Genomic DNA, 24373 nt, shown 5'->3' on the forward strand with positions numbered 1-24373 from the left:
GCTGCTCAGCCTGAGTTAAGGATAAGAAAGCTTCCAAGGAGATGCACAACACATTTGAGATTTACCCTAGAGCTTTTTTGTAAAGCAAATAATAGGGTGACTGCATTTTTATTCAAAAGGGTTTGCATTAAAACCTCAGATGTGGATCTTCAAAAGGGAATTTAAATGAAAAGCAGAGTGCCTGATGGAAAAAATGTGATAGTTCCAGTCAGAGGGTCCGATATAAAACAAGATACAATGAAAAGAGAAAACAGAGGGAGCAGTAATAGGCACTGCACTGAGAGTGAAGGCAGAAGCAGATAGAAATTATAGTAAAAATGCAAGCGCAGTGAGCGATGTGGTGTTATGGGAACGGATGACAAGTCTCATCTCAAAATGCACTTCAGCTAATTTTACAAAAAAACAATGCAAAATCAAGGCAGTGAGCATGGCCACTTTACTAAGAAGAAAACAAGTTCTTCCATGTGGTTTCAAGTCTTTTTATGCCCTTCTTTATTTCCAAATACTGCACTTTTCTTGGTGCGGTCAATTAAGCATGCTCATCTAATGCCTTCCTTGCAAAGAAAATCTATTTTAAGAAAGCAATGAAATTTCTAAGTTTATTAATGGCTCAATTGGCCTCATCTATTACTTCAGAAACCTGGCCCTAACCCTTATTGAATGGATTTCTGACGTTTGAACTCTAAACCAAAAGTCTTGCATGGAACAGGCAGTGATATGAACCTGTGAAACATTTTATAGGAGAAAACAAAAAGCCATGAGATTTCTTAAGAGTAAAAGTTCTTTTTTTCCCCCAACCCCCCATAACTGAAAAAAAAAGCTGAAGCTCTAGAGTAGAAGGAAGGGGAACAAGAAATCTAGAATGTAAAATGACACGTTCCCTTCTTATGCAGTAACACGCTGAGTTGATGCGCATAGATTTTGGAATTACTTTACATGTAATGAATATGAAGCTGTGTGCGTGTTTGTTTTCTAATATTCTGGCAATGAAGATATGCTTAGTGTCAGCAGATGGAAGATTCTGCCACCTTTTAAGCCAATTATGATACAGCCACAGCGGGGCAGTCAAGGACAAGGCATACGCTTTGCTTCTAGAACACTTCCAAAGTGCAAGGAACAGATCAAATATTTTAGATACTAAGGGCAAAATCTCACGGTGCTTAGTCAGGCAAAACTCCCGTTCAAGCCAACAGGAGTTTTGCCTGAAAACGTACTAAGCAAAGACTGTGATGCTTGACCCAGATTTATCAGAGTCACACAAATCTAGGTCTAACACGTTTTTGAGACAGACAACCACTGTGCTGCAATATTTCTGCAGAATTCTGTTGAAAGGAAAATACAGGAACGGTAAACTATGAATCATCCATGTCTATAATGAAGGGAAGAATTCATAGCTGGGCAAAGAGCTGCTATCTTGAAAGTCTGCCAAAAAACAAGACTGAAAAAAAGAATAATTTACCATTACAAAGTTTTGGAAATCTGATAAATACAGAAAAGTGCTCAAGTGAGATTCCCAAGGGCTTGTACGTGATGGAAAATAATCTGGCTTTCAATCTTTTAAGAGGACAGACAACAATGAGTAATTCCTTTTCTATAGCTTTTCTTCTGATTTACAACAAACAGCAATTCCTACATGGTCAGCAGAAATTCCTCTAGCTGATTTCACCAGGGATTAATTTAGGTGAATAACTAGGTCAGTCTTGTTCCTAAGTTAACATTTCTATCACAGAAATATGAAAGTAGATGAAGTTTAACATACATTTATATCCTGCTTCAGAAACCTCCTTCTGTAATTACAGAATCTCATTTACAAGAACTTTGATATCACGTAAAGGAGAGATATTAGAATTAGTATCAAAGTGAGCAGAAATATTCATAAGCGTGCGAGACGTGCATGTTTATGGCTTCCTTCTCCTAGCTGAAGTGAATATCAAAACCCCAACACCAGCAGCAGCTGGAGCATCAGAGGGTCTCCCTGAAAGGCGAAGGGGGGGCGGTGGAATGCGAGTACTGCATATTGCAACACAAAAGCCAAAATCCTGCCAAACAAATGCCACCCTTGCATATTTAGCTGGGTCTACCCTTTGCAAGATTCCTTTACAGGAAGAGCAGCAGTTAAACGACATGAAAAAATACTTTTTTTTTTTATCTGAGAGCTCTTCCATCATTAATGTATCCCAAACCTTCTGAACTGTGCAGTATTACCTAGAGAGCCAAACAGCTGTACTGTGCAGCCAGATAATAGCTTTATACCATCTTTGATTATTAAATTACATGTGATTTTTGAAGGGCGGGTCCTTGAAAATGAAAAGCTGTCGGTCTAGGACCTTGTAATCTTACAGAGTGCTAAACCCCAGAGTCCAAGTTTGGCCAGCTCCAGGTTTGGTCACCGGCTTGTGAAAGAACAGCACTGCTGGCTTCGCCTCCGTTCAGTTTTCAGGTGAGGCAGTGAGGTGCCACAGAACTAGAACCTACAGCTGGTTGCCTTGGATGGCTACAGCTGTGGAGAACACGACTCCTTGGGCTGGTTCTGGCTGGGAGAGAGTTAATTTTCTTCATCGCTGGTATGGGGCAGGTTTGGGTTTGTGCTGGGAACAGTGTTGATAACACAGGGCTGTTTTCGTTACTGCTGAGCGGTGCTCGCACAGAGCCAAGGGCTTCTCTGCCCCTCACCCCACCCCAGCAGCCAGCGGGCTGGGGGGCACGAGGGGCTGGGAGGGGGCACAGCCGGGACAGCTGCCCCCAGCTGGCCCAGGGGGGATCCCAGCCCACACAGCATCATGCTCAGCACATACACCTGGGGGAAGGAGGAAGGAGAGGGGGATGTTCAGAGTGATGGCGTTTGCCTTACCACGTGCTGCAGCGCTGCTCTCCTGGGGATGGGTTGACCCCTGCCTGCCCATGGGAACTGGTGAATGGATTCCTCGTTCGGTTTGCTGGCACATGGGGATTTTGCTTTACCTGTTAAAATATCTTTATCTCAACCCAGAAGTTTTCTCACCCTTACTCTTCCGATGCTCACCTGCATCCCACTGGGGGCAGTGGGCGAGCGGCTGGGTGGTCTCAGTTGCCAGCTGGGGTCCAACCACAACACTCGTACTCCAGAAGACCGTGGCTCAGAAAATCAGTGCATCTGAGATTATCCTCCGAGTGTTCCGCATCCAAACCTATTCTCCTCAGCCATTTTCATAAAGTTGTATAGACTGGACTTCAGCATATCCACGACACTGACACGTCTCCAACAAAAAACCCTACTCACTTTCTGGATGGATGGCTATCTGAAGCAAACATCAGGGTATAACAAAATCAAACCAATACTAATTCTCCTCTCTTTCAGAAGCATCAGGCTTTCCTCCCTGGTATTCCTGCAGGCCCTCTGCTCCCTCCTCTCCCTCATTTCTTGATTGTTTCCTTTGGGGGACATTATATATTAACACCAATCCTTGTTCAAAAAAACCCCAAACCAAACAGACAAAACACCCAGAAAAGGACTTTCTTAAGTAAAGGCAGAAAGGGAAACTTGGCTTTCCCCAAATTTCTGTCTTGAAGATTGCATGTCAGAATTCCAGACTAAAAATCAATTAGGGTCAAGTCCTTGCTAAGCTAACAGAATTTCTATTTTTGACATTCCCATTTATTTTCATGGAATAAGAACATAAATAGCATCTGAAATCTTCATGTCTCTTTCTAATTTGATAACCTTGAAATTGATAAAAGTCATTAGGAAACACAGGTCTAGCCAGCCACATGCAAATACAGTGTAGGATAATTCTTCAAGAACCAGACAAAAAAACCCACCCCAAAACAAAACAAAAAACCCCAACCCAACGAACCACCAGAAAAAACCAGGTACATCCATGTTTTGGGTCTTTAGCACACAGGAATTCCCGGTTGTAAAAAATAAGTTTGTATCATGGTCCAGCAACGCTGCCAAGAATTTCTGGTCTCTTCTAGCGTCATAATTGTTTGCTCTCCAGAAGACACAGCATCCTCAGCACAAAACACAATATGGTAGGGAAAAATTGAGACACAAACATAAATGATCCCTATAACATCTGAAGATGCAGTATGAGCCTCTTTCTCTCAGGGCTCCTTCCCTGTGAGCTTTGAAATATGCATCTGACTGTGTCTGAAAAAGTGACTGCTTTCAAATAACCAAGTCTAACAGGTGGGTTTTCTGTTTTAAATTACTCTTATATGGGACTCGAGTCAGGAAATCATTTGATTATAATCATGGACATAATACAAAGGAATTACACCCTACTGTGGAATATGTCGAGATTTAATTATGAAACTTTACAAAAGCCTTGTGAAACCAACTGCTTCAAATTTTCAACCTGCTTCAAGTTTTCAACCCAGAAGTTTTATATGGCTGTATGCAGAGAAGTTACTTCTTACAGCAGTATTTAATGTGGATCATAAATTCCCAAGGTGAGTGGTGCAACAAATGAAAACAAAAAAAGCATCCAGATCTTATTTCCTTCCACCTAACAGCAGCTAAATAATAAAGTTGGAGCCGAGCTCTTTGCATCACTGGAGCTGAATGGTTTTCTTTTCCCATGGAATTGCTTACCACTTCTGACTTCAACAGCACACAGTAAACAAATTTAGTTTCTTAACCTGCCTTTGAAAGGTACCAATAATTTTGAATAAGGAGAAAAAAACCCCCAAGCACACATACAACCAAGCTCCATTCTTTCTCAAGCTTTCAGGAGGTTGTTCTGCTTGCTCTATATATCAGAATACTATAACCTACAGTAATTACTGTCAGCTGACATGCTACTGAAAGCAACAGCTCTGACCTTAATGGAATGTCCTTAAACTCATTAAACAGTATATCAGGAGCTGTTCAAACTGCAGGTATGTTCCAACGTGCTTAACACAGTAAAGATATTTTATGATACACTGCACCTTGGTCAATACACTGAATATTAAAATACTAAGTAAACCGTGGTCCATCATTAGCAAGAGTTTAACAGAACAGGTGTTCAGGATAATATTCATTCACATAATTAGCAAAAAAGCAGTAACGTTGATTTTATGTCAGCACACCTACATTTTTAATCTTAAGTGTGGATAGTATCATTCTAAGTGAATGTAGGTGTTGCTAAAAATGTATAAGCATGTTCTGCACGTTTACAGTAGCTTCTTCAATTATAGTTTGAAAACAGCAATTCTGATTAAAAAATAAAAAGCTATAAATGCAATCAAGCCCATACGCAGCTAAAAAACCAGCTGTGTTTGAAATTAGATTATTATTCTGATAACTGTTAGCTTTAAAAAAAAAAAGAAAAATGTATCAGCAGTATGAGGCAGCAATAATGAAATGCTGTGACCGCTTGTAGTATGCAGTGCATGTATACACATATATATTAACATATGCTTAACTTCCTTGGACTTGGTTTCCAAGGTAAGTACTGTGCACGAACAGAATTTTCCAAAGCTCTCACGTCCAGCTGAGAAGTCAGTAACTTTGGTGCCTTGGTCAATTTGTAGCCTTTCTGAAAACATCACATGTAGCTTTCCAAGACTCACAGTCTTCATTTAACTATTATTTCAGAAGTGATTTGCAAGTGCATTGGCTTTTTCCTCCCCTCCTCTGTCCTTGCATACCTATTTAAGATTTGCTCAGAGAAGCAGCATTACCCATTTGTTTGGGTTCAATACCAACAAGTTTTGAATCTTATACCAAAGCCAGACTTAACACTCACGGCTGAGATAACGCTGCCTGGAGGGGTGGGGGATGGAGGGGGGTAAGAAGCCCTTTTTCCCCTCATTAGCTGTATAACGACAAGTAAGGAATGACCATTTTCCCCCCCAGATAACTTCCTAGATGTTCTCCCCGTTAATGATACAACACCAGCCTTGGTGATGTTAAAATCAGTCAGTATTTTGACACACTTGATGAATAATCCTTCGTTGTACGCTATAGCAGAAGTAAAACATATTTATAATTTTTTTTCTTAGACAATGGAAGGTATTATTTAAGCCCTGCAGGGAAACTGACCCTGTCTCTGCCTTCCCCAAAGTATGAATCAGATCCCTAGGTCACCAGAAGCAATGCCAATTACAGCTCTGAAAATAAAGAGGGTATTTGTGACATTGAAACATTTCAAAACGTAAGTTATCCGGAAGGGAAAAAACCCCACCACCGACAAACCAAAAAACCAAACCACTTCACAGCTTTATGCAGAAATTTAATGACACTTCTTTGTCAAGATAAAGAGAGACAAGAGCAGGGTATGAAATACCCTGAAGACAACAGTGTGGTCACCACCAGCCACCTTCCGAAGGATGGCAGCTCCAGGGGCTCCCCAGCTCATCCCAGTTTCCTTTCTAAAAGGGAGTCTCCCTATATAGCCATACATCCTTGGCGTTCCCTGCCAGCAGGGACTCAGCGATGCTGCAACGAGCTACATGGAAGATTAACAGCAAAACGGGACTGCAAAGAGGGGATCTTCCCTTGATGCCAGTGGGATGTTGTATCGCTGCTTCACGTCTTTGGCCAGCCATGCACACTCCAACAAACAGGTACACTTGAAACCCATAGAACAAATCAGCATCTCCTGGTAATGAAACTTGCATTGCCAAAGAAGAGGTGATTGTATATTAAGTGATTAAACTACAAATTAGAAAGTAGTTGTTGGTCGGTTTTTTTGGTTTTTTTTTTAGGTCACAGAGTAATATCAAATGTTTCCTAGAATTCTGTTTTAAACCTAACAACAAAGAGTGAAATAAAAAACAATGGTCCCATAAGCCCTCACCTAGCCCTTGATGATGCACATTTTATTTAGTGTTTCTTTATATCTGAATTAAAAAAATAAAGCCAGACAGTATTCCCCTAACGGTATGTGACAGCTACAAAGCAAAAACCAGGAACTCAACGCTGCATAAAAGTATCACAATGAAATGCACCTTTTTTTTTTTTTTTTTTTTTTTTTTGCTTGTGAAAGTAAATGAGGGATAAATTTTACTTGAGAAGGACAGTCATACCACTGGACTCTAAAGTCAGATAACGAAACATGAATTAATTCAATGAAAATACATTTCCAGATCAGCATTCTAAGATTCTTCAGCTAGATCTTGAATGTATCTTTTGTATGTTTGCTTATGAAACCTCTTGGCCCAGTGTTTGCATTTGCTCCATTACTGCTCGCCTTTGATCATAGCCAAACTACAGTGAAACTGCAGATGTGCTTTTGTAGGTTAGCTTTCTCCTCAGTTCTGTTCCATGATCTTCTGTTGTGTTAGCTGTTAAGCTGATCATTAAGATCCACTCCAGTGTCTTTTTTTTTTAACAAAGAAGCTTTTGCACCAGTCATTTTACCTACAAAAGTTACCTTGGCTAATTTTTGTCATTATTCACACTGCTAAAACAGTGAATGATAGCCTCCACCTTCTTACCCGCTCTTACCCTTTTTGATCTCTACAATGTTTTCCCCATAAGAGTGATTTTATTTAAATTTGATAATCTATATTAAGTTTCAGAAGTGCCACATAAAATGTTTTACACTCTGCAGATTTACCCGCTTGCCCTTCTCCGCCTGTTGTTACCGCTGTACACCGTTTTAGAGGCTTTCTGTTGGATCGTACTCCACTACATAACTGTTTCCACTTGGATTGAGGCTCCCACAGTTATGTTTTGATATTGCTTTCACCAACAGATGCATTTTGCAAAACTAAACTACTTAAAAGCAGTGATTTACTGAAAAAAGATCGAGGCTGGGATGATTTATTTTGCATCCATGTAGCAGGTGGCACAGAATTTCACTGTGTGACTCCTGTGCAGCCCTTTCTGTACAAAGTAGGGCACGTCTGTTAGGAAGGTGCAGTCCTCACGCAAGGACGTCTACAAACGGACATCCCACACCTCCACAGTCTGTTCTGGTGCTGTCGTGGTTGGACCCCAGCTGGCAACTAAGACCACCCAGCCGCTCGCCCACTGCCCCCAGTGGGATGCAGGTGAGCATCGGAAGAGTAAGGGTGAGAAAACTTCTGGGTTGAGATAAAGATATTTTAACAGGTAAAGCAACATCCCCGCGTGCCAGCAAACCGAACGAGGAATCCATTCACCAGTTCCCATGGGCAGGCAGGGGTCAACCCATCCCCAGGAGAGCAGCGCTGCAGCACGGGGTAAGGCAAACGCCATCACTCTGAACATCCCCCTCTCCTTCCTCCTTCCCTCAGGTGTATGTGCTGAGCATGATGCTGTGTGGGCTGGGATCCCCCCTGGGCCAGCTGGGGGCAGCTGTCCCGGCTGTGCCCCCTCCCAGCCCCTCGTGCCCCCCAGCCCGCTGGCTGCTGGGGTGGGGTGAGGGGCAGAGAAGCCCTTGGCTCTGTGCGAGCACCGCTCAGCAGTAACGAAAACAGCCCTGTGTTATCAACGCTGTTCCCAGCACAAACCCAAACCTGCCCCATACCAGCTATGAAGAAAATTAACTCTCTCCCAGCCGGAACCAGCACGCTTGCTTTCCAACCAGAAGTTGCTTCGGGCAGAGGTGGTTTTGGGAGGCCAAGACAGGCTTTGGCAAGGCAGGTTTGTGTTCAGACTGGCACAAGTGGTTAGAGTTACTCTTACTGTTTGCAGCAAGAACTGCCATAGTGCATCAAGCCCAGGGCACTCTAGTCCCGTAACCTGCAGCAGCAGCTATGTCAGATGTTTCAGCGAAGGTGTAAAAGCTTCAAAATAATCCACATTCTTGCACTTCTCTTTCAGATCCGTTTTATTCCTGTCCTCCTTCCTTCCTTAGGTTGAAACAGGTTTCATATCTCTGAAACTGTTACTGACTGTACTAAATGGATATTATTTCTTCCCAACAATATTCACCCCCTTTTTTTTAAAAAAAAAAAAAAAAAAACAACAAACCAACACAAACCCCCGAACTTGCTGAAATCTTGGCCCAAATGGTTTTCTGCAGCAATCGGCTCCATAGTTAATTACACACTGCGTGAGAAAACTATTTGCCATCTTTAAAATAGTTTTGAATTCCCCATCATTTACCTTAACTGAACATACCTATATTTTTGTACTTTGTGAAACAGGAGTGTACTTTCCTGACCTAGACCGTTCACTATTCAACATAGCATGTTTCCAGTGATCATGTCAGCCAGATTTTCAACCCAGACAAAAGACTCACTGATGTGAGTTTCCCGCGTTACCCTGGACATCCCTGCAGCAGGTAGGTACGTTTTCCTGTTAATCCACTGGAATAGTGGCTGGTTTTGATGGTATTCACAGCCAGAGCTAAAGAGATCTTTTCTCAGTATTGAGATACTTCTCATCACCTGGGATACCTCCCAACCTTAATCCCTATTATCTTTCTTGCTACAGCATCTACCTTGAGTCCAATAAAAATATGCAATGAATCAACAAAAAATACTCCAACAGTAGAGGGGGTTTCAGCCTGAGGCATATCGACCCCTGGGAGCCTATGGAATACTTTAAAGAGAGTTGAAAGATACCAACTTGCAATGGGCTGTAGAAAAACCCACAAATGGGAAATTTCTAACAAAGTCCGCATCTCTACTGGATATATTTCATAATCCATGCGCTGAGAAAGGTTGACAACCACTGCACCAAAATATGCTTTACTGTTCCCAGACAATATTATACTAAAAAATGCAATCACTGTCAGTAATAACTGTCACAAGGAGATTCTTCATTTATCTCCTAGATGTGATCTACAGCAGCATTGACACTGTATGTCTATAAGAGGTTTAGTCTCAGTCCCTTCAAGTCATTTGTAAACTGTGCCTCCCTTTTCCATAAACACACTTACAGATGACCAGAGACCCAATCTGAAAAACAGCAAAGCACGCATATGTAGACTTTAATACTCAATTTGTTAATAAGAAATTGGGAGGAATCAGAGAGACAAAAAGTTGAAATCCAAGCTATACAGAAAGGCAGAGCTTGCAGATCTCTAAAGGCGGAAATTTTTAGATTGATTGCAGTACAATTTCTTCTTTTCATTGGAAATTAAATTACTTTATGATGAATAGTGGGATGATGCTTTGAAAGTCACATTAAGAACAAAGTGTAAAATACCACCCTTTTTACAGCCAAGATGTTAGGGCATACTTGTGCTGAGTTCATAAACATAATTATTTTGAACACGAAAAAGTGAAATGCAAAATTTTTAGCTGTGTTTCTCTATCAAATGCGTATTTGGAGTTCCTGCTTGGGGTGGGGGGGAGGAAAAGCAGGGATGAGAGCGCTATTAAGTTTTACAATTACATTCAACAAGTTAATTTAGAAATCTCTCGGAGTTAAGCTCCTTTTGATTCTGTGTACATCTAAATGCAAATTTTCATGCTTTTTTCCCCATACATTCTCAGAATTAAAATGACAATGGTTACAGCGAGGAAGAGAGTACTCGCAGAAATAGAAAGTTAGACAAAAACATGGAGAAAGAATGTAATTTTATATTTATGTCTCATTCTTGTCCTTGGACCTTCCTCCTAAAGGTCTGCTTTTGTTGTGATCTCTATTATAGCCTGTTAACATTTCTATTGCTAACTTTTAGGGAGGTTAAATAAACCAGAAAACCTCTTAAATGACCTTGGGATCACAGCTGGATAAAGGCTGACGAGACAATCTAAGAGTGGATGTATTAAATTTTGTCAAAGACACGTCTTCATCTTTAGGTCCTACTACAAATAAGCCAAGTAAATAGCAAGCACCATGCCTTACACTGAATGAGTAAGTTTGGGATTTCTGTTCCTTTTAAACATACAGCTATTTATTAAAAGTCATCACACCCCATGCTGTTGGTGCCCAAAGGACAACAAGCCTCTTTTTTCCAAGACACTCCTTCCTTCAGCTACTCTTTTACCTGTTGGCGATTTGTCCTTGAGCATAACCCGAGCACATTTTTCCTTTGTCCAGGCCAACACAACAGAAGACAGAGGGCTGGAGGGGGCACATGCAAGGCCCCCAACCCCACGCATCCTTTGAGAATGGGGAACGGATCCAGCTGAAGCTGTCAACTCACATGATGGCAATTCATCTCACCATCCCTTGGCACAAACCCCATCACACACTTCAGAACTAGTTACTGCATCTCCCATACACTGGTGCAGGCTGAGCACACCCGCACAGCTCTTATTAATTTGCTACTTGACTTCTTGCCCATGCTCTGAGAAATTATTTACTGTATATGTTAGAGTCGTTCCTACTGTTATGTTGTAGTTAAAAGCAACCTGTTGCACTCAGCAGGCTGATGCCCAGCTAAGAACAGTGATGGGCAGTGTCTGGAGATAGGCAGCAGCTGCCAGCAGCTGGATTCCTGCACAGGAGCACAATAATCCCGATTAGACAAGATGATACCGATCGCCTTACCAAAAGGCAACCCCTCCAGGACCACTATCAAGTACTGTATCTCTGGTTTGCCAAACAATATTATGACCTCATGTGGCAGCCCTGGGAGGATACAACCTTTAGTTAAAAGGTTTTTGCAAACATCAGCACTTGTCCTGAAAAGTAGGAGTTAGAGAAAGTAGGAGTTAGACCATGAACAGCACACATTTCAGCTGTAGCCACAAAGGCTAAATATTTGCCTCTTAACTGAACGGTAAAAGTAATGGAAATAACTGTCCTTTTCCTTTCCCCTCACTTCCAGCTAACCTGTTATTTTACAAAATTGCTGACTAAGCAAATATCCTGCATCTGATGCTTGGCTATAGAGCGGATGCAATGGGGAAGGGACAAGAAAGGGTTTTTCCGCCTGAACAGGGAGATGTGGGGTGGCGTGAAGCAAGCCCCTTGAAAAGAAGGGTCTGTCCTGTCCTACTTATCCCACTAAGATTTATTAGCGAAGGCTGATCTGTTAAAAGGTGTCAAACTGTAGGACTGTCTTACAAGCTGCAAGGAAGACTTCGAGGACTTGTGGATGTGCATGCCCTCCTTTTAGATGCCATGAGGATAGATGGACGAGGAGAGGAAGGCACCTGTGAAGAGTTTACTTGGCTATAGAAAGATGGAGAAAGGTGGGTTTGCAAACAGGCTCAGGCTATGTGGTTTCAACTAGGCTTTCATCAGAGTATTCAGACATGGTACACACGCCTGGCAAGATGAAGTTGCAAGGGTGGAGAAGAACAAATATTATTCTTTTCACAGGGCGTTAACTTGCTACCAACCACATTCGCCCACTCATTTTGCAGCCAGTCTCTAGCAAGATCATCTGCAAAACCCACCAAAAACCAAACACAACCCTCCAGATAAGGGAGAGTCATGGTGGGATTCCATACCACATGCCTGGTTTCTGACTGAGAACCAAACACGGTCATGATGCATCCTGCTTATCATTATTTGCCTCCCAGTTTGGTGAAAAAATAAATGTGCTCTTAGAACCATAGAATCATTTATGTTGGAAAAGACCTTTAAGATCACCAAGTCCAACCATTAACCCAGCACTGCCAAGTCCACCACTAAGCCATGCCCCTAAGCACTGCATCTACACATTTTTTGAACGCTTTCAGAGATGGTGATTCCACCACCTCCCTGGGCAGCCTGTTCCAAATGCTTAGCAATCCTTTTGGTGAAGAAATTTTTCCTAATACCCAATTTAAACCTCCCCTGGTGCAACCTGAGGCCATTTCATCTTGTCCTGTCACTCGTTACCTGGGAGAAGAGACCAACCCCACCTGCCTACAGACTCCTGTCAGGCAGCTGTAGAGAACAACAAGGTCTCCCCTGAGCCTCCCTTTCTCCAGGCTGAACAACCCCAGTTCTCTCAACTGTTCCTTGTAAGACTGGTTCTCCAGACCCTCCATGTCACATAACAGAATTAACAAATTACCAACGATTGTGCTCAACCTTATGTCACCAACTAGTTTTCAAGAAACCAGGTTAATGCAGGTCTTTAAAGTATATAGCCTCTTTTTCTGATTCGTTGCCAATAATCAATTTACTCCATTGTCTATGATTAATTTGATTCTTAAACTAAATGTCTAGGCAAGGTGCTTGTCATAGCATTCAGGTTGTTCAGAAACTATTGGTTGACGTCCTAAGTTAACTAGAAAGTTATTTGCGCCTTGTTTTACTTTTTAGCAAATTAAACCTTCTCCCCCCAAAACCCATTGTTTGTATATGGGTAAGAGCAAATAGAAAATGTCTTGACATATGGAAATTGATGCAACAAAGTAAAAAATATGAAGTCCTCATCCTGATGCCCCCAAAGTTGCTGCTTGCCTGTGTTTATATAGATTACTGGCACCAATCTGCTTTGCTCCTCTAATGAATCTAGCAAGTCTGAAATCTCCCTGGGTCGGGTATTTTATCCAACTGGCCTGAGAAGAATCAGACTCATAAAGTTTATCAAATGATTCAGGAAATTCAGTGCGATAAATCAATTCTCTAACTACTATTATGGAAATAAGAAAATATTCTATATGTTAAGGCTGAAGTCAGAAACACAGCTGGTAAGAGAAAGAAGTCTAGAATACATTTCTTTACATATCATAAAATTCAGTTTGTAGCAGCTGTTTGACTCACTAAAAATCAGATTTAATGCAGAATATTAAGGTGTCACCTTTAACAGAAATACCAGTCTAGTCCTCTTTGCAGTAGTGCCACAGATCTTGTTCTGATTATATACACGTTTTGCTACATGTAAACAGTTTTTCTGGAGGCACATGGTTCTTTTTGAAATACATGTGAACCCTGACTATGTTTTGAACTAAATGAATCTACAGCATATACCATTGACTATCTAAAAGATTTGCAGGGATGCAAGAGCCCAGAAGTCCTCTGTGTTGATAGAAATGCTTGTTTATATACTAAAAATGTCTTTTTATGAGTGACTGTTGCCTTGGAAACCACTACTAAAAATGAAAGTTTGTCTCCATGGAAAAAAAAAAGAAAGAAGCATATTATTCAGTTATCCCCAAATTTACCTTATCTTTTCTTGATCAATCTGAAACATGCAGCTTGGCAGTCGGATGTTCCTAGCTCTTACGTCCTCCTTCCTATTCTAAAATTATATCTTGCTGTAAGTTTTGCAATTCCCAATAGCCAGCAGAAGCCACTCTCTTATTTCCTACCAACCCTCTTAAAAACATACGTACATCCTTTGTCTCCATAGGCTAGAGGACAAAACCCCAAGTGTTCGTGAAAGTCAGAAGGCTGTTTTCTGACATTTCAGTCTTTTCATGTGCCCTTTTAAAGTGCTCAACAGCTCTTGAACCAGTAGCATCACAGTCTGAAATTCTTGGAAAACATAATGATCTTAAAAGATGTTATTCTGGGGCATTTGTCAGGTTTTTCCATCATTACTTAGTTGAATAGTCTCCTAACCAGTGCTGCAGCGTGAGCACAGAATGCAGTAATTTTCTAGGTGGTTTCCTTTCCAGCTTTTCCCTATCAGTGTTATTGTTTTTCCTAGACTTTGATTTCTGCCCTGTATGTGGAAGGATGCGTCAATAGAAAGAATACAAGATCTATTTTAAACCAGTAAGCAGAGGAAGACACATACATTGAATGACAAGAGGAGGACAAAGCAAAAAGATGTCAATCATCTGACCCTAGGGTGAGCCTGCCCAGATGTGGTAAATTCACCAGGTACAAGAGTCTTTTGGCTTATTTTTGGGAGAATGTAACCTGTTTTGCCACAGTTTGTCTTTTGCATTAGTTCACATTTTTATGTCTGGCAATACAGTCACACATTATTGACCACAGCATTACAGATATAAAATTCTGGGTTCTTTGGCTTCTGTTTGGCTTAGGTTGTCTTGCAGCTCTTGTTCCAAAGAAAACATCCAATTGTACCATTCTATTTCTGACACCAGGAGGACAAAAAAGGGAATAAAAAAATGATCAGTTTCCTCTGAGCACTGACAGACAGTGGTGCACTGGGAGATGTAAGGCTAAAAATACCACTGTTCAATACACAGACCCACTCTATGGATTTCACGTAGCTACAGGTACTGGGCTATTACCAATAAAAACCTCTATGGAGAAGAAACACAAGTTCTAAAAGCACTAAAGCCTTTGTAAAAGCACTAAGGATTTAACCTTCATTTGGCAGAAGCACAGTATGGAACTAAATAGATGCTATAAAACCCTCTAGTAATACATGCAGCCTGCTGTTGGGAAGATGTTTGTGTTGAGAAAAAAGGTCAATGATATAACGATGGTCAGTGGAAGCTACAAGAGGACATGACAGCCAGCGTGGGGTTCTTCTCTGTTACTATGAAAAGACTGCTTAAAAGGTGAAAGTCTTCACCAAGTCCACAGTCACTGTGACAAACATTTCCTTCTTCTTCCCCCCATCCTACTTTGGTCATAATTGTGCTGTGTTCCTTTGAAAAGTGTTTTTTTAGGGCTGTTTGACTCCCTACAGAGACCATCTCCTGGACCTGTTCCAAGGGGAGCAAAACGCAGAGGATGGAGCACATTATGGCAGGCAAGGGCATCACGCAGAAAACTTGGCTCTCACCAGATCACACAGAATGACTGCAACATGGAACAAAGACTGCAGCGGTCAGTCTGTCTTCAGGGATGAGGGAAGGATGTTTCCCAGGGACCAGAGACAAAAGAAGAGAACTGGGCAGACTCAGCCACAGTGGCTGAAATGGTCTGGGTGTAAAGACATACTTGCAAGGACAGAGGGAGATGGAGTTGAAGGAACAAGCAATTTAAAATGCTTTTGATTTCTATTATGCAACATATTTCTATGTTGCTTCAAATTTTTCCTATTTACAAAGTTTCTAGTTCATATTATAGTGACATGCAGCATTTTTGTGCCTAGTTTCAAAGCTTTTTGATCTTCTTGGTGGAGTTCATGGTCAAAGCAGGTTTACCCTAAATGTCTGGCTGACACAGGGTGCTGACACAGGGTCCTGACACTGGCCATCAGCCTCTAATGTCCCCTCCTTATGTGCAGTATCCTGATGGACATGCTTCAGATACCTGGTCAGCATGATTTTCCAGTAGAGCATGCAGATGCAAGCTTGGAGGACTGAAGCTCTGAGGTATCCCACCAAAACCAGCTGCCTCACAGACTCATGTTAGCCAGCTGGCTGAACAGATCTGAGAATAGTGAGCATTTCATCAAAGCCTGTCCTATGGTTCAAGAAAGTCCTTCAACACAGACACACTGCCATGAAATATTCCTTTATTTTTATTTTTTTAATCCGTATAGCATTTCCTGATTCAAAGCAGCTTTAGCTATGATAAGAAAGGCAGGCATCAACTCCTGTAAAAAACTAAAAAAAAGGATATGTAGTAGCTGAAAGCCTCAAATTATCATTTTGTGGTTTTCCTGAACCCAGCTGCGATAGGCTGCACGGCATTCCCAGTGCCTTCCACCACTGTGTGGCATTCCCAGTGCCTTCCACCAGCCCAGCCGCTCAGCCCCTAATCAGCCCTGAGCGATGTGACTTGCCTGTCACAGGGGCACTTGCTGCCAGCTGAGCACGCTCACATGCACAATTAGCAAGGCTCAGCCAACATGCGAGAGCTTGTTAAGCTGCAGTAATGTTTATTTTTCCTTTCAAGCCTCGTAGAAAGAAGCTGTGTGAAGCAAAAGATGTTTTGAGAACTAAACAAGGGAAATCTCCCCTATAAAGCAAAAAACTAGCCCCCCCCAGCTTATTAATACTGATAGAAAACCTTGCAGAGCGACTTGTTTTGCTCTAATCAGCTTGCAGTTCTACATAGACCTTGTTCTAAGAAATGAAATTTACAGTGAATTTATTAGAACACCCCTATTTTAGGCTTAATTTGGAAAAAAACACATAGAAAAGATCTATAATCCCATTACAATAGCTATATTGAATTCAACAGATAGAGCAGAGTACTTACTACAGTACAGTTAAATTGGATGAGTTCCTCATTTTGGCCATACATCACTTTTTAAAGTGAACTAGAATAAAAGGTTGAAATAAATTATTTAATGCTAATTTATTATCTCTATTAGAATTCTGTCACTGTGGGCTATCATGGGAACATACAAATTCTGTGTATTTGGCAAGAGTACTAATGAGAATGCACTCTGGCTCTGAAATAATTTCAGTTTCAGTGATATATATCTGAGTTACTTAAAATCAGCTTACAAATAGCTAAGATTCTTAATGTTGTGGTAATAATAACAGGAATGTAACTGAACTTCTAGTACGGTGAAAAAATGTATATCTGAACTTGTAATTTTATTAGCACCAACGTACTCCTTCCCCTTCTTTCTTCGTAGTGCAGGTAGGTACAATTTCCTTCTTTTATTCCAAGTCAAATTTGAAGAAGCTTCTCCAGGTTCAAGAATTTTTCACGTCAGCAGACACTCCCCCAACACCACAAACCAGAAAAACCACCCCCAAAACCCCACCTAAAAGTCATTTTCCACTATAACAATTTACTTGTACTACATAAGGAATTTAAGTATTAATGAAATGAGACTTAAACCTTGAGAGAAAGGTCCTATGTATCTTGTTAGAAGTTAAACCCAAGTGAAATAAAATGAAAATTTTTATTTATGAATACAAGGCTTGTCACCATGCTTCTATCAGTGGAACTGGTGAGATTCTCTGTCCCCATCCTTCTCTTTTAAAAACATCTCTTTGTCAATGAACACCAGGTAACAGAAAGGGCAACTATGCGGGGAAAAAAAAACCCCAAACCAAACAAAAACCCAATAGAAAACCCAAACAAGAATGGGAAAGGTCTCCCACTTGTACCCCCACATCTGCTTAAAGTGCTTTTGCCAAAGGTTTTATACAATCCTCACACCACCAAAAATAAAAACAATGTCCCTTCAACACCCTGGCAGTGCTATTAAGCAACGCTGGCTGAGAATGGAACAAAGCCAACCCGAGCTAGAATTCCTATGGCCCAGACAAATCTGGAAGTGGAATAAAGAACAGAAGAGGCACAAGGCAATCAGCTGTTCAAATTAGATAAGACAAACTTACGCTTGTTGTGTAAGCTGCTTCGGGGTCGTCCTCTAACACTCGCGACAAACCAAAATCAGAGACTTTACACATGAGGTTGCTGTTGACCAAGATGTTCCGGGCTGCCAGATCGCGGTGTACGTAGCCCATGTCTGAGAGGTACTTCATGCCAGATGCGATCCCCCGCAGCATGCCAACCAGCTGGATGACTGTGAAGTGGCCATCGTGCTTCTGCAAGTAAAGGAGCAAGTTTGAAAAAATCCAGCTCTTTTTGTTACATTTGTACTAGTGATATTAACTACAGCTCATATTTAAAACACACTTGTAACCCATCCAGCCAATCTTCCCACTGCAAGCTTGTTTTTTCCCCAGTATTTAACTTGATCAAAGTGCAAGCTATCTAATCTCCCATTGTGCAATTTATCTCCCTTTTCTTCCACATTTTCACATACTCCACGATCCATCTACTGAGAGCATTTAATGTCTTTTATCTTCAGTTACTAAGAACACTTTCCCCTAACATTATTTTTTAATACAAGAAGGACAATGCACACAAAAAACTCCTCTTTTCATCTCTTACTCCATGGCCTCCGGAAACAAACGCCCCCTCTTCTTATTGCCTCAGCTTTATTGTCTGCACGAGGTACTACTGTTACCTCACTCCTTGCTTTTCTAAGGGGTTTGTTTGGTTTTTTCAAACAAACAAACACCAAAACCCACAACAAACCTGGAAAAAGGCTGGGCTTTACCTTACGCCTGTTCTGCACCTAACACCATATAGGCTCTGAACACTGGATTAAAATGGAGATTTGGGTTGAATTTCAGGGGTTATGTAGCTTTTCCAAAGTCTTCCTGGCCCGCTAAATCCATTAATCTCAGACCCACAAATGCATTAAGCTGCTTAACTCCTGCTGAAGTCTGCTGGAGTTGAACATGTAAGTAAGTTTTGTTGTTAACCACACTTGTCCGTCCTGGTCAGCCTCGGTGGGCCTCAGTTTCCCACCTGCAGTATTACAGTTAATATTGCGGTGCCCCCTACACCAGGAGGCTCCTGAACTAAGGGGCAGTGCGGACCAAGCGAGTACCTGTGCACAAATGTGACCATGGTTCGGGTCTGCCCTCTCTATCCTTTGCAGCAGACCGCTCGCAGCAGTGTTTCCGTGACCTCAGCTGGCAGACATGTAGCTTCTCACGGATAATTCAGTGAGCCAGGCTTTTAAGGTAGTGGGAACAGCCAAACAACAGCAACCAGCTCTTCCTAGCAAGTTAACTTTCCATTTTCTCTTTCAACACCTTCAGCATTGGGCTACAGACAACTAGCAGCGTCCTGATCAGCATTTGGGACATTTCTATTGCTCATACATCTAAACAAGATAATTTTTGTAGAGAAGTTTACAGTAAATTCCTTAGATTCAGCAAAGCAACCTGCTGAACTGTATGGATATGCTTAACTCTATCCCTGATCAGCAAAGTGTTTCAGCGTTTCCATCATGATTCAGTGATTTGGCGGCTATATCGAGCTAGTCAGTATATAAATATTTAAAGAAACAGGGAATTAGTACTTGGATATAATGAATGTTACCACCCCCACCCCAACAAACCACAAAACCCCGGACATGAAGTGTGCTGTTCCTTGCTTCTCCTATTATTAATCTATCTAAAAATAATAAAGCTGCCTCTAATATATGTTATACCTCTACTTGATCAAGAGATTACATATTCTTAAGTGATATGCCATTTATTGTGCACAACAGGCTGCTAAACTTAAAAAAGTTGTTTGCCTGTAAAGAAGTTGGAGGAACTAGTTCCCGAAGTCACTATTATTCAATTAAACTCTATTGGATATAAACAGAAAGACAGGCAAATGCAGCAAACAGAAAAGGCAGAGACAATGTGGATTCTGCAATTTGTAGAACTTGCAGAGTATCTTGAAACTCTTTCAGTTCATTTCATAAAAACCATTGGAAGAAAACCCCAAGTGCAGCAGGACATGAAAACCTGCATTATGGCTAACATTGACCAGTACTGCTATAACATGACAAAACCCAGAAAGAAAATGATAAAGGAAGATATGCATGGTTGCCACATGGTTAGGCTTCCAAGCTGCTATTCTAAGTCAATGTAATAGAATGCAAAAATTCAGATGCTAACACATCTTTTCATCTAGAAAACCTCACAGCTCATCATACCCCCCAGCAACACTTGTATATAAGGGACCGCGCTTCCATCAGTAGCCAAGCACCACAGCCACCTTACAAACTTCTCCAAACAAAGCATATTTAATGACTTCTTTAAAACCAGCATTTATGACTGACTCATAGCAACATTACCCCTGGAACATTCATAGGATCACAGAATGGTTTGGGTTGGAAGGGACCTTAAAGACCATCTCATTCCACCCCCCTGCCAGGGGCAGGGACACCTCCCACCAGCCCAGGTTGCTCTAAACCCCATCCAACCTGACCCCAAACACTGCCAGGCATGGGGCAACCACAGCCTCTATGGGCAACCTGTGCCAGTGTCTCATAACCCTCACAGGAAAGAATTTCTTCTACTATCTAACCTAAATCTACCCCCTCTTAGTTTAAAGCCATTACCTCTTGTCCTATCACAAGTCCTCACCGTTCCTCCTGCATCGGTGCTCTGGACCCTTTTTGTCTCTAAATTACCCAGGTAAAAATGCTAGCAGACCCCTCCAAACAATCATGTCACATCTACAAGCAACCCTCTTCCTTTGCTGTCTCCATACGAGGCACCTGTGAGCAGTGAGTTCTGCAGACAAGGCTCAGCTGAGGGTGGAGGCACAGGTGTGACAAGCAGCCCTTGCACAACAAGCCATCCCCTGTTACCGGCCCATGATATTTCCTAGCACTGCCCCCACCACAAGAATAAGGGGAACCTCCCAGAGTCCAAAACATGCCAGTGACAGATGTTTTCAATAAAGGCTTTCCATCTAGCAATTAGCAGAGAGGAAAAAAAAAAAAAAAAAAATTCTTACATACTTGAAGTCTTCCAATAAAGGAAGGCCATGAACTCCATCTTATATCTCATGTAATGAAGCTACATGGGATTTGAGAATTTAGTAATTCTAAAGGCTCAATTGATTCAAAGTTTATTAAGCTGGTTGCAAAGAGTTAATACTCTTCACACTTACCCTGTATGGATAACATTTTTTAGTTAACTCCAGAATTAGGATTTGGAACAAAGCACCCAAGACTGACTTTTGCAAAACAACCAACCAAGCCCTCCCCCCCCAGTCCCTGCAACAAAGCACCAAACAAAACCACCCCCCCAAACCTCTAGATTTTACTTCCTCATCATCATCATTAACAGCTCCATTCTTTCAACAAACCCGAGTCATCTGCAACACCTCCCTTAGCCTTTTATCCCCTTGGATCGCAAGCGTTCCTTCCTTTTTTTAATTTGTGCTCTTTCAAATCTAGACCGTGCTTGACTGATTTTTCATAAAACGTAACCTTTTCCTGCTCTTTCCCAATCTCAGTATTTGCCTTACCAGTATAGCAGAAACACCTAATTTAAAAACAATCTCACGCTTTTGCCATTCTCTCCCTCCTTCTTTCAAATTTCTTTGGGCTTCTGCCTTGACACAAAAAGTTCAAGCTGCTTTATCTCCACCTTTAAAGAAATGACAGACTTGCTAACATACCAGTTCCGATTTTCTTCTGTCCTCCTTCTGCCTCTGTAATTCTCTTTTCTCTGAATCCTCTTCTGCATCTGTTCTCCTCTGTCCCTTCTCACCCTTGGTTTTATATTGTTTCATTGCCAGCCTTACAATTGGAACAACTACATTTTTCCTGTCGGCAAAACAGTCTTGTGCCTCTCAAGTCTCTCTGTAATCACTTTTGCATCAGTTTCCCTGCCAGTTGTATTCCCTTATGGTCTAGAAACTGTTATCTTGCAATATATCAAAATATTTGTCTGATTTAAACTGATCAGGATAGAGACTATAGGCCATATTTAACCCTGGGAAAATTCAACAAAGTTGATGAAATTATCCCAGGTACGAATCTGCCTTCGTATCTTCAGCATTTGTAAATCCCCACGTACATCTGTGAGCCTAACCAGTCCTTTGGCAGCTTTCCATGATCTCGTTTCATTTGATTGTCATATAGGGACATAAAACACTCATCTGAATGATATGGTGGTGGTGATCCCAGGGCTTTCTTTTGATTCCCATGATTTAGATTTGAAATGCACTTTTGATAGGGTTCCCACTGGGGTGTTAAGGGTGTTAATCAATACTGGCAGCAATTCAGACCTCAGTGGACTTAGCACATTTATCCTATCATCCCATCAAATTTTAATCAGGCTTTAACAGCTTTGCTAAATAAACTTTTCTCAACAGCTGAGTATAGATGCAATATCTGAGTAGTTGCCATTGCATTTATGGGGCACTGCAAACACCCTGAAAAAAATGTTTTTCATTCAGCTGCAGTTTGCTTTTGAAAACCTTATGTGCATTAAATGTTCTCCTCCTGTTACAGGCCATTCAATAGCACTGACATATAACGGGCTGGTGAGGAGGGTCAGTGGCTGGGGGAAGGAACGATGATATCCCAAGTTTCTCACATTGCTTTACGCTCTAGTTTCCAGCTCCAGCGTGTGCTAGTTCAGTGCTCTTCTACAAGCCCTTGGCATTTTTCTTCTTCAGAAGATTCTTTCCATTTTACAGCTGAGCAACCTTTTGCAGGCATGGTTGTTGAATTTTTCTGTATGGTTTCTGGACTTTTATCTACTCTAAAATCCACTCCTTTATTTGCTCTATAAGTCAGAGCACTTTTATGCCTTTATATTCTGAGATGTATACAGAATTTGCTATAGGTCTAAATATTTTACTGCAGCTGATTTAGATCTTATTTTAGATGGAGAATAGCATTGAAAATAGTGTGTCTGCGTCTAACCTAAATCATATTCACCAGTGACAGTTCCTACTGGTCACTACACGTAAGAAATAGTTTTTGCTGTGCATTTGTTGTTACTATTCTATCATGCAAAAATTCAAGTTGTAACTTGGTATCTCCTGGAAGTATAAACTGATGCTTCATCCTACCACGTGGCTCACTCAGCTTTGTATTGCTGGTACTGAATAAGGTCAGCTGTCAATTTCTTCTTTAATCAACTGCTAACAGGCTTCCATACAATTAGCAATACGTAATCTCATTAAATATAATACATAAAAAACCCCAAAATGATGTTAGTTCATTTTAAATGCTACTGAGTGATCCTACACAAGAATCTAAGTGCCTCTTCAGCCATTAAAAATACGGGAAATCTTTTTATTATTAAAAAAAGTGTTGCAAGATGAAGCTCTTCCAAAGCTTATTTTAGGATGCAATAGTCACCCTCAAATCTGGAGAGAACAGCAGCGATAACCTTGCAGCCCCCGACCCTGTATTCCTTACCCAGCTATGGCAACAAGAAGGGGATGCCCTGGAATAGCCAGGTGTCCCTGCCCACTCTGTGCACTGGAATATAGCCGTCAGAGAATCACGGAGCGGGATGGGACTTTGACGGGGGATCAGATCATCTCCTTACCCTGTGTCACCCCGACATGCTTTTCTAACCTGCACATAAAGTCTGCCAGGCCCAGTATTTCTTATCCTACCCACTCTATACCCCATCTTAAATAAGATGCCCGCTTCAATAAGACGCCTCCCTTGAGCCTGGCACTTTGACTGGCGCAAATTTCAATTCCTCTTTGCCACTGCTTTTTATGCCCATGAAGACTAAATATCTCTCTTGCTCTTTCCTTTGGGCTTAACACAGGCTCAGTCCACAGGTCCCATTTGCTTGGCAACTATTATTTTTGATTGTGTTGTGGACTCTTCCCACCTACTCCATACAGCTCCTGAAGCATTAAGGTCCAAACAAAACACAGTACTCTGAGACCTCGTCAATGGAAGTAGCATCTCCTCGGAGAAGCTGCTTGACAGACCTTACAGGGGATACTCCTGTTTTTGGATTCCACTGTGGTATTTGCCATTTTCACAGGAATGTGACGCCCCTGACCTACTGCAACCTCTCGAGTCATTTCTTCCAGCAGACTTATTTCTGAGCAGTTCTTCCCTGTTCTCTCTAGCTGATTATACTAGTCTCAGTGGAGTATTGTGCCCTCATCCTTACTTATTTCTAATTAGTTTTTAAAACTAATTAATTACTAGATTATTTGTTAAATTTGTTGGGATGATTTTAAATTCTAGCTCTGTCCTGCTGTCTGCCTGTGGTCCTACTCGGCTTTGCATTGCCTGAAAATTTTCTAAGTTTGGTCGCAGTCTCAGGATCCAGAAGGTTAATGAAAATATGGGAAAACACAGACTGCAAAACAACCCTACTTCATACATCTTTCCAACCAAACTCCCTTCTCTTGACACGGTACATAGCAGTACAGCGTCCACTCAGAGAAATCTCATGAAGACCGTATTTCTCTAGCTGCTCACAAGGTTCTCATGTGACAGAGTTTTAAAACTTT

General features: G+C 41.4%; 1 protein-coding gene across 2 annotated transcripts in view; it reads right to left on the minus strand.

Annotated features, from left to right (window-relative positions):
* Positions 1-24373, minus strand: part of EPHA6 (EPH receptor A6) — a 516780-nt gene that overhangs the window by 39211 nt on the left and 453196 nt on the right. For both annotated transcript variants that reach the window (XM_040583021.1, XM_040583020.1), the window contains one exon: positions 17905-18114. In XM_040583021.1, coding sequence (XP_040438955.1) covers positions 17905-18114 — 210 coding nt within the window. The remainder of the gene's footprint in view (positions 1-17904; positions 18115-24373) is intronic.

Source organism: Falco naumanni, chromosome 2 (assembly GCF_017639655.2).
Source record: "Falco naumanni isolate bFalNau1 chromosome 2, bFalNau1.pat, whole genome shotgun sequence".
NCBI lineage: Eukaryota > Metazoa > Chordata > Aves > Falconiformes > Falconidae > Falco > Falco naumanni.